At 34.8% G+C, this 10,237-nt stretch overlaps 1 protein-coding gene across 1 annotated transcript; it reads right to left on the reverse strand.

Annotated features, from left to right (window-relative positions):
- Positions 1–3,946: 3,946 nt before the first annotated feature.
- Positions 3,947–9,869, reverse strand: LOC120280724 (kinesin-like protein KIN-14J). Its single transcript, XM_039287669.1, has 11 exons — positions 9,698–9,869; positions 9,468–9,574; positions 9,175–9,353; positions 8,776–8,940; positions 8,445–8,698; positions 8,184–8,347; positions 6,746–7,260; positions 5,847–5,944; positions 4,380–4,588; positions 4,204–4,250; positions 3,947–4,100 (listed from the first exon to the last, which is right to left on the reverse strand). The coding sequence occupies exons 1-9, from the start codon at positions 9,738–9,740 to the stop codon at positions 4,521–4,523; spliced, it is 1,593 nt and encodes a 530-aa protein (XP_039143603.1). The 5' UTR covers positions 9,741–9,869; the 3' UTR covers positions 3,947–4,100; positions 4,204–4,250; positions 4,380–4,520.
- Positions 9,870–10,237: the final 368 nt, after the last annotated feature.

Consider the following 10,237-nt stretch of genomic DNA (forward strand, 5'->3'; position numbering starts at 1 on the left):
TGATAATAAGTCCTCTTTTTTCTTTAACTTTGTTCAATTTCGTAATCACTATAATTCTATAACGAATATCACAGATTCTAATGGCAATCAATTTACTAATCATCTGAGTATTAGTTGGACTTTTGTTAGTTTTTTCTTAGATCTCTCATATGATCCGACTAGAGGACAGGTTCAAGAGATCATCACTGAACTTTCGGATTAGCTTCCCCAAGTTTCCATTAGTGAGGGTGCAGAGCTAACCAAAGATGTGTCAAAAAAAGAAGTCTATGAAGCGCTTCAATCCCTCCCCACAAGTAAGAGTCCTAGTCCGGATGGACTTAATGTAGAATTTTATTGCTTCTACTAGAATGAGATTGGTGATGCTCTTTTCTCAGCAATCAGGTACTTCTTTTCTCATTCGGTTATGCCTAGTAATTGGGGTAAAACCTATATTTCTATGATTCCCAAAATCCCAACCCTAAGTTTGCTGCATATTATCGCCCGATTTCTTTATGCAATGTTTGTTATAAGATTATCTCAAAAATTCTTGCTAATCGTTTGAAAGGCATTCTCCCTAGTTTGATTGGAAGAGAACAATGTGGTTTTGTTAATGGTCATACTCCTTTCAATAATATCATTACTCTCCAAGAAGTGGCGCATTCGATTGACAATGATCATTACCCCCCTAGGATGTTGATTAAGTTAGACATAGCTGAAGCTTATGACACTATGAGTTGGTCTGCAATTCTTGCTACTCTTACTAAAATGAGGTTCCCTGGTAGATGGATTAGTTGGATTAAAACTTGAATTTGTAATGTTTCCTATGCTTTACTGATCAACAAAACTTCAATTTCCTGGTTTTCCACTAGTAGAGGTATTAGACAGGGAGATCCTATCTTCCCTTACCTTTTTATTCTGGTTGCCCAAAATCTTACTATTATGCTCAATTATGCTTTGAGAACTAATGCAATTCCTGGTTTTAATTCTAGTCTTAATAACAATTTTAACCACTTGATGTATGTCGATGATCTCATCCTTATCACTGAGGCCTCTAGGAAATCTTCTAGGAATATTAAAAAGTGCCTCTCCTTCTATGGCAATTTCACTGGTGAAAAAGTCAACAATTCTAAATCTGAGATAATTTTTCCTAGCCGGTTTAACAAACATCTCACTAATAGAATTTCTAGAATCCTTGGCTATAAGATTGGTTCTTTCCCTGTAACATACTTGGGAATTCTGATTACTCCTAAGAGATTGGCACTCTCTTGTTTCTCATCTTTGATCGACAAGATTGAGAAGTCAATCTCCTTTTGGAAGAAATCCAGAATCTCTCCTGCAGGGAAAACTATTATTATAAACTCCTCCATTATGACTGCTCCTTTGTACTATTGATCCATTTATCCTGTTCCCAATCTTGTTCTTGACCAGATTACCAAAGCTGCCATGGCCCTCTTTTGGTCTAAAGATAGCAAATAGAAAGGGCATCAACTCAGTTAGTTGGAATGAAATAACGCTTAATCGATCTGAAGGGGGTTTGTCAATTCGGAATATTGGCATATCGAAAATCTCTCTTATGGCTAAAAATGTGTTTAGCATGCTTAACAAAAACAATGTTTGGTGGGTTTCTATCATGGAGAACAAATATGGTAAGTTTGACATATGGAGAGGTAATATCCCTACGAAGTGTTCCTGGTTCTACAGAGGAATATACCGTAATGCTATGATTATCAGACCTTTCCTCTGGATGAACTCCTTTAATCCCGACATAACTTCCTTTCTCAATGACCAATGGTATTTTGAAATTCCTATTGTTGTTAAACCCACATACTTAAACATGGATGTTGATTATGATAATTTTCAAATCTCTGAGTTACTTGTTGATATTCATTGGAACATCTCTCGTATGCATTTTATCTTTGGCATGGATCTTAATGTTAACTCTCTTTGCCATAGCAATATCAATCTTGAGCAGGGCAATCATTGGGTTTGGTTTCCTAAAGGTAAGGGTACTAAAGTTTCTTCAATGATTTATTATTTCCTGAATCAGAGTAAGGTTAATGAGAAAACGTGGGACGGCTGGGATAAATTATGGCGTCTCAAAGTTTCCCCTTGGGTTAAGCATTTCATATGGCTTCTATTTCATAATGCAGTTAAAACAAATGAATATCTTTATCGCATGAACTTGGGTTCCCAAAATCCTTATACTTTTTGCTATTTGAGTAATGAGACTCTGGAGCATTTGTTTCATAATTGTTATAAGTCTCAAGAGATCTAGGATCTAACCTGTTCTGCTGTTGGAAAGCCAATTAATCTCTCAGATAGGGTTTCTTCTGGGCTTTGGTTGAATCTAGAGATGTCTAGTAATGATTTATTCGCCCAATCTACTATTGTATCTACGGTGTGATTCATCTGGAAAGCTAGATGCAATAAAATTTTCAACAATGAACATCTAGACTGCTATAAGGTTTCAAACAGGGCTATTGGGCATGTCAAGGAGAATTTCTTTGCCCCTCCTCCTCATATGGGGAGAAATTTTATACTGAATAACTTTACATTTGCTGACAGCCCAATTTTGTTCACTGTTGCTGTCTTTAATGCAGACCTTTCTATTGCGGGGCTTGGTTTCATATTATCTGATTTTAAATCTAACATTATTTGCTCTGGCTGCTGTCGATGTCAAGTGATTTCTATTGTTGATGCAACAGCCAAGTTTCTCTGCTTTGCTTTATACTTTATAGGATAGGATCAATGGGGTAAGGAACATCAAGACAATTCTGTCTCCATGTGCAGAACTAGTCAAGGCTGTGCAGCATGGAGATCAATTAGACGCCTGGCTACTTAACCTACAGATTGATACCATCAAGGGGCTCATGGCTGAGATAAATAATCCTAAGATGCATACTATCCCATTAAGCTGGAATCGGGTCACTGTGTCTCTAACTACTCATGGTCTTAACCATTATGAAATCTCACTGTTCCACGATGGTAGGGAGCTTCTCAAATGGCTGATGAAGATCTTTAGAGTCAGTGGTTTTTTATTTTAATTACTTTTAAGTTGTATTTGTTTCTATGTGCTTTGTCTTATTTGTTTTTGTTTGTCTTTGTTTTATGTGTAATCTAAAACTCTTGTATTCTGTTTTTCATTATCAATAAAATAGCTACGTGAGCTCTTTCCCCAAAAATATATATATATCATTTCAATGTTAAATGAAAAGGAGCAAATCCAACAAAATCATGAAATTCAAGAACAAATATAAACATTTTATAAACTTTAACTTAATATAGAATCATAACTTAAGTTTTTCAACAAGTGTAGATATAATTTGTTTTTTTTATTTTAATAATAATAATAATTATTATTATTATTATTATTATTATTATTATTATTTTAGGGGAATTATTAATCAAAACCAGTTTGGAATCTGGAAAACTTCTGTTCATTGCTATTTACGATGTGATGTGATTTAGAGACGGAGTTGCATTTTTTTTTTTTAATGCTGTTTCTGTATATATAAAACCAACATAAACATTTTGTCAACTTAAAAGAGTGATTTTTTAAAAATGCTTATTTTATACCAATTACCGAATGTTTTTTTTAAACCCCTAGATGGCTAGATGTGCTTATTTATTCTGTATAATCTTTAAACAAAACTCAACTTTATTTTCTCTAAACAAGAAGACAACAAATTAAATCAAGTAATGTGGCGCTTCTAGCCTTCTACCATGCACAAATAACAATGTATTATCCATTGAGAGAAATTTTGGGTTGATCTATGAAAAAATTACTTAGCCTAAGTCTGCTAAAAGTGTTTTTTTAAAAAAAAAAATGTTTATTTTATACCAAATGTTCTTTTAAACACCTAGATGTGCTTGTTCTGGATTTTTTTAAAACAAAACTCAACTTTAAGGTATATATTATATAGAACCAACATAAACATCTTAACTTACGAAATTCACTAAAAAATTGAGAGAGAGAGAAAGCGCAATGCCACTGTAACTTCAATCCATATATAAACACACAAATCACTCACCCCAGAACTTACTCTTCTCCATATCATTAACACAGAGTTGAGGTAGCCACAACTTGAAGCGCATGATGCACCAACCTGCAGACTGATAACCTGAAACACAATGCAATGAAAAGACACCTGATCAGCCTACAATTTTTAAATCATTAGAATGCACAGCTGCTGCAGCTGCCAGAACTAAAGAAATCATGCATACCTGGTTCAATGTTGAAATCTCTCCAACTGACAATTTCAATATCAAACCTTCAGAAAAAAGAAAAGGCAAAATATATTGTGTATAATTTCTCCTGATTGGCATCCAATTGCTAAAGCAACGCTGAACTGCCCATAAATTACTCTAATTAAAACAGTCTACGATTACACGTTACATACATTCACTAATAGATGATTTCAACTGTCGTTGTGGAGTTAGCGAGCTGGCTACAAACACAACATGATCACACTTAATTAGAGTCTAGGATCACTGACAAATAGTTGTGAGGCCAAAAAAAAATCACCGGACAAATGTGTGCTCTACTGCCAGCGTTTTAGAGACTTTCCTGCAGAAGTTGATGCTTGGGTAGTTGCTCCTTTTCTTATGCCTACCATTGCAAGTTATAAGAAGAGAATTAGTTTCAAAGAAAAGAATAGGAATCTAGAAAGCAATAATGACTCAATGATCGATCTTATGAGCAACAAAAAAGTTCCACAAAACATGAATGCAGTGTTATTTGTAATACATATTTTACAGTATGAAGCAAATATAACATTTTTATATAATTTTATGAGCATAATGATAACATAGAAAAAAGAGTATTTTCGAGCTTCAATAACTTCACATGTGAAGCTAAATGCAAGGCTATTGCTATTTCAGGTGGGACAATATAAGCACAATGAATAGGTGACAAGGGAGAGAAATTTGGTGCCTACAACTCATGTGAAATGTACATATAATCAAATGCTCTCTGGGCATAGATGATATATGGAAAGTTTCATTTTCTAAGAGCAAGATTGCTGCAGTAATGCCCTTTGACAGAATCAACAATAGTAAGGTTGATCTGTGGAAGAGTAAGTATATAAATGTACATGGATTACTGAAATTAGCAATTTAACTATCCTGATGAATAATTTACTTCCCCAGATAAATAGTCACTAATTATAGTTTGCAGTACGCTTGGGTCCTAAATGAAAGATTCTTGTGTCAATAATACCACAGTTTCTAATCTATTTACTGAATTCAAGAGTAAATTACTAAATTTCATGTTAGAGAAAATTCTGTAACAGGTATAGTTGGTACATTTTATGCAACCATCAGGCATGCCAAGTTTTTCATACATTCAAATTTTATCTACTATTTTCCTGGTGAAGGTTTTATTTGATAATGTATATTTGGTCTTCTAAATAGTGGCCCTGAATAGTTAAATTCCAGATAGCTATACTGAATTCACAAGAAAAGTACTTAACTTGTATTGTTAGTAAAACTCTTTACATGTACCTGACAGCTGAATTTTCTCAGAGCTCAGAAGGGGAGAACTTAATTCTTATTATTATTGAGACATTTATTATTATCATGACATCAAGCATCACTAGCACATTCACACTGTAATCCAGTTGGTCTGTAGTCACATAATATTATTGGTGGAGAGTCAAGTCATTATATTTTCACTTTCACAGCCTTAATTACAGCACACTGTCCATCAAATGATGGAAAATATGAGGAACTGTTGGAATTGAAATTAAATAGTTCTAAATGGAGAATTAATGCAACTATATAGCATGTGAAAAGAAACATCTGTACTATGCTGTATCAATAAAATGTACTAAACAAAAATTATAGTTATTCATGTTGAAGTAACATACTTGGAGACTTCAGAGGATTGTTCAATTTCGGCCGGACTGATGGTGTTGGCCCTTTCTTTTGCTGGAGAGGCTTTGGTATTCGAGACTGAACTTTAGTGCTGCATGATAATATAAATATGACCATTCATGCATAAAAAAGATTAAGAAATAAATAATCTTCATTAAAAACACAGTATTAGATCAGGATGGAAAAGGAAATCAAGAGGAAGCATGTGAAACATGCTTCTGGGCATGTGCAAGTGTTATGAGGATTTATTTATACCATGCTTAAGAACTGCTATAGCCAGGAAGTTGAGTTTGGATCCCATATCCACTAAAACCCAAACAAATTAACTTCATACAGATATGTTTAGGTCTTAAAGGGCTGTTAAGTAATGATATAAGTTGGCCTTTTTAAATTAGTCACTGTCTGCGGAAAAGAATAAAACATAAAAGAAAGAAATAGAAATGCCACACTATGTAGCCTGCATGGTTCTTAATGAATAATATCTCAAAACTCAAAAAGCTTATCTAAAGGTAACACAGCAATAGCAAATTTATTCATAGATTTATTACTTATTTACTACAATAAAAAAAAATCTGCCTACAAACTTTAAAAAAGCATCCTGCAAGTCTCTTACCAGTCACAAATTTACAACTTCGTTCTCTCATTCAACAATGTGCAATATCAAATGCATAGAAAAGAAAACAATGTGCATGGAACACCAAAATGAAATAACAAGTTTTTCTACTTTTTTTTCCAGATTTAAAAAATAGAATTCATATCTAAGTTCGAACATTTCAACTGCTAGAATTAAGATCACAGTGCAGACACAACAGGCACTAGTGTACTAACATTTAGACAGACCATCAATATAACATAATGCGCAAGCAATTCCAGAAATTACCAGTATACTCACATTTTCTCAGTTTTGATCTGAGGTTGCTTGTTAGATTCAGGAAAAAGGGTAAACTCAACAACACTACTGATTGAACCATCCGTTTCTGTTCCCATAGAAAGAACACTATCTGATATGTCACTTAACCTTTCCTCTGAGTCAGCATCACCAAATCGCAAAAGCTCATCATCTGCAGGAAAGGCTGGACGGGCATCCTCTCTGACAAGTTTTATCTGTTCCAAATTTTCATTATGCGGTTTCAAATCATCCATAGACTGATGTGAGCCAGGGTCAGAATGCCTATCACTGTAATCTGAGCACTCGGGATCTAAAAGAATCTTATTTGTAGTATTGGTCATCCCCACTCCTGATAACCGCCGACCTGGTTGGGTGGCCACTAGAGATTGAAAGCCAGGAGTGGAGGATGACTGCCTCAATAAATTGTTACCATGCCTTTGAGCTCCAATGTCTTTGAGCTCTTGCAACTGTTCAATTTCTTCATCTTTCCGGGCAATTGTCTCTTTAAGGGATGCCACCTGCAAAATCATAAATGAACTCACTGATCCCTTACTAAGCATTGTATGCATCAACAAACACTTTAAACAATTAAAATATTCTGGCAAGGCTCACTTAATGCAACTAAGGGAAAAGTTTCTTGAGGGATAACATGGAAAACATGGTACACGCTCTGCAAGAAAACCTTCATGCTTATGTAGGTCTTGTTCCCAACATCCCAATACAGGCTTACAAATCTTTTATTTATCTCTCTTTTACTTCTCTATTATTGGAAAGCAAATCCAGTACTTGTTCCCACAAGCTCTCCCTAATTGATCTAATATGGTACTGGTTCCTTTTTCATTAGTATCAAAATCTTTTACATGTACATGGTCCTTAAGGCTTCCGTAATCCCAACAATATGACCTAACATTGTCTAAGCACTGATGATTAGGAAAATAAATAAATAAATATCATTTAGCAGCATCACTCAAGCATGTTTTTCTAAACATGAATAGTTTATGTGGTCAGTAAATTATGGAAACCTCCAAAAATAGAGAAAACATTAGCATCCTATTTAAAAAATTTTAATATTCCAAACTACATGCGGGAACAAAATAGATTCCTGCAATCCTATTAAATCATCTCTATAATGTCATGCCCAATAATAATTAAATCCTAAAAGTTGTTCTGATCTGTACAATAAAGAAATTACCAAAAAAAAAAATGATAAAGAAAGATCATCAACAAATATCCTTCATATAAAAACTCGCAAATCACAAAAACTAAAGTGGTACACAACACCAACCCTAATTTTCATGCTAATTACATATCTGCTTTGCCAATAATTGATCATGAAAAATGAGCTAAGCTAATATTTCTTTCACGAATTTAAGCTCATGGCAGAAAAAGAATTACTTCTACAGAAAAAGCAAAAATAAAAAAATGAAAAATAAAAAATAACCTGTTCCATCAGTTCTCTGACGTCTTTGCCTTCCTTGCTGCTCCGGGCAGCGCCTAACTCAACACCAGAGACCCTTTCAGCAAACTTCAAGGTACTAATAGTCTCTGAAAAGGATTCTACATCTGGATTTATCTGCACAAACATGAGAGTCTTTGCCTGTCCACCTGCCAAAAAGACAGGAAAAGTGTATAATAACAACTCAGAATCAATTATGCGAGCAAACTTTTGCATGGTAAATGATTGTTTAGCATGGGTAGATACCCAATGAACTCTGGAGAACTTGAGTAAGTTTGCTATTCCTGTATGGTACATGATTGCTTTTCTGTGCTAGGGCAGATATGACATCTCCAAGAGCAGATAAAGATTTGTTTATGTGTTGTGCTTCCTTAAGCCTGTCTCCAGTCGCTTCAGAACGATCCACTCGTTCACTGCCAGCAAGGTCTACCAGATGAAGAGAACCACGGAGAGTAGCTTCTGTCTTCAAATCCACACCTCGGACATGAACTGTCAGTACACTGTAACACAAAACATACAAAAAGATAAAGCGGAATGAGAAACATACAGTTGCATGCATATTGTCAAAAACAAATACCTATGAGATCTGCTACTCCTTTCATTGAGAGCTGTAGCTCCCACAGCCCGGTTTGCTTGTCCTATTTGCATTAATTCCAACACATCTTGGGTTGATTTGACTGGAAGCATACTTGCATCAGGGACAGCAAGTCCATTGGGTTGAGATATACTCCAAATCCCAAGTGTGTGCAAGTTAAAGAAAGGGCAAATATTCAATAGTCTAATAAACTTGTAAAACTAGTCAGACCGTTTAACAGAAATGACAAGGTCAGAAAGTTCTGTAGCCATCAAAAGAAGAAAGCATATAATGCAATATTTGTCAAAACTCAGCCCACTACAGAAATCCAGTAGCATTTTATTATTTGTGCCAAGTGTAAGGCTTTCGGCAGAAAGTTCAATGACATGCAAGAAAGGATATTTTCTTTGAGAACCATCACTTGCAAGGAGATCACGCACTTGCTCATTATAAATTTCAACCATCTGGACACCAACTTCATACATATAAGTGCCTTTTCTATTTCGAGATAAATGAAATAGATCATTCAAAGCTCGATAGTTCACCCCCCAATCGGCCTTTGAAGATGTACTTGGGCCACTCTAGAAATATTTCATTTACATCAGAGTAACAAATATGTGAGTTGCACAGGAAAATAGATAACACAAAAGAATAGTGATCAAGAATAAAACTTAGCATAAGTTACAAGCACATACCATTGTGTAGGTTTTTCCAGACCCAGTTTGACCATATGCAAAAATGCAGACATTGTAACCATCCAGAACTGATCGTATCAAAGGCTGAGTATCCAAGAACACTTCCTCTATCATTAAAAATATATTTTGAATGAGATTAGGACAGCTGTGGAGAAGTCTGAAATAGCAAACCTTAATTCATTTCCAGGGCAAGCTAACAAATTCAGAAATCATGAATACGAAACAAATACCTTGAGTAGCAGTTGGACTGAAGACCTTGTTGAACTTGAACATCCGATGAGCATCTTTTCCATGTTTGGATGGATTCACAACAAGAAGCTCACCATTTTCACCAATATAGTCTATGGTTGTTAGTTTTCTGCTTTGACCAGAAAGGAAAGGTCTGATCCTGCAGTAGACCCTGATATTTCCTACGCAAAGCAAACAAAGCTTTAGTTATTGACTATACAAGTTAATTATTTGACTAAATCAAAATATTTACCTTTTAATTCTTGAACTTCATTAAACAATTTGCGGTTTTCAGCAAGAACAGTATGATAATTTTCAGCAGCATCTGTTAATACTTTTAGCTTCAAGCCTGCATTAAATTTATGAAATTCACGCCAGGGAACATTAAAATAAACAGTGTAGAGACTTATAGAGGTACTCTTACCAAAGTTTGTAAATTCTTCCCGCCATCTCTTTTGAGAAATAATGACTTCCTTCTTGATGGACTCAGAAGCCAGTCTCAGGCTCTAACATATTTTGAGATGCTTAAGTCAATGCATCTC

Source organism: Dioscorea cayenensis, chromosome 17 (genome assembly GCF_009730915.1).
Source record: "Dioscorea cayenensis subsp. rotundata cultivar TDr96_F1 chromosome 17, TDr96_F1_v2_PseudoChromosome.rev07_lg8_w22 25.fasta, whole genome shotgun sequence".
Classification (NCBI taxonomy): Eukaryota; Viridiplantae; Streptophyta; class Magnoliopsida; order Dioscoreales; family Dioscoreaceae; genus Dioscorea; species Dioscorea cayenensis.

Coding starts and splice junctions, on each gene's coding strand:
- LOC120280724 (XM_039287669.1), bottom strand. CDS start 9,740: ATGTTCAAGTTCAACAAGGTCTTCAGTCCAACTGCTACTCAAG. Junction 9,354..9,467: donor CTGGAAAAACCTACACAATG/GTATGTGCTTGT, acceptor AAATATTTCTAG/AGTGGCCCAAGTACATCTTC. Junction 8,941..9,174: donor AGTGATGGTTCTCAAAGAAA/ATATCCTTTCTT, acceptor TAACTTGCACAC/ACTTGGGATTTGGAGTATAT.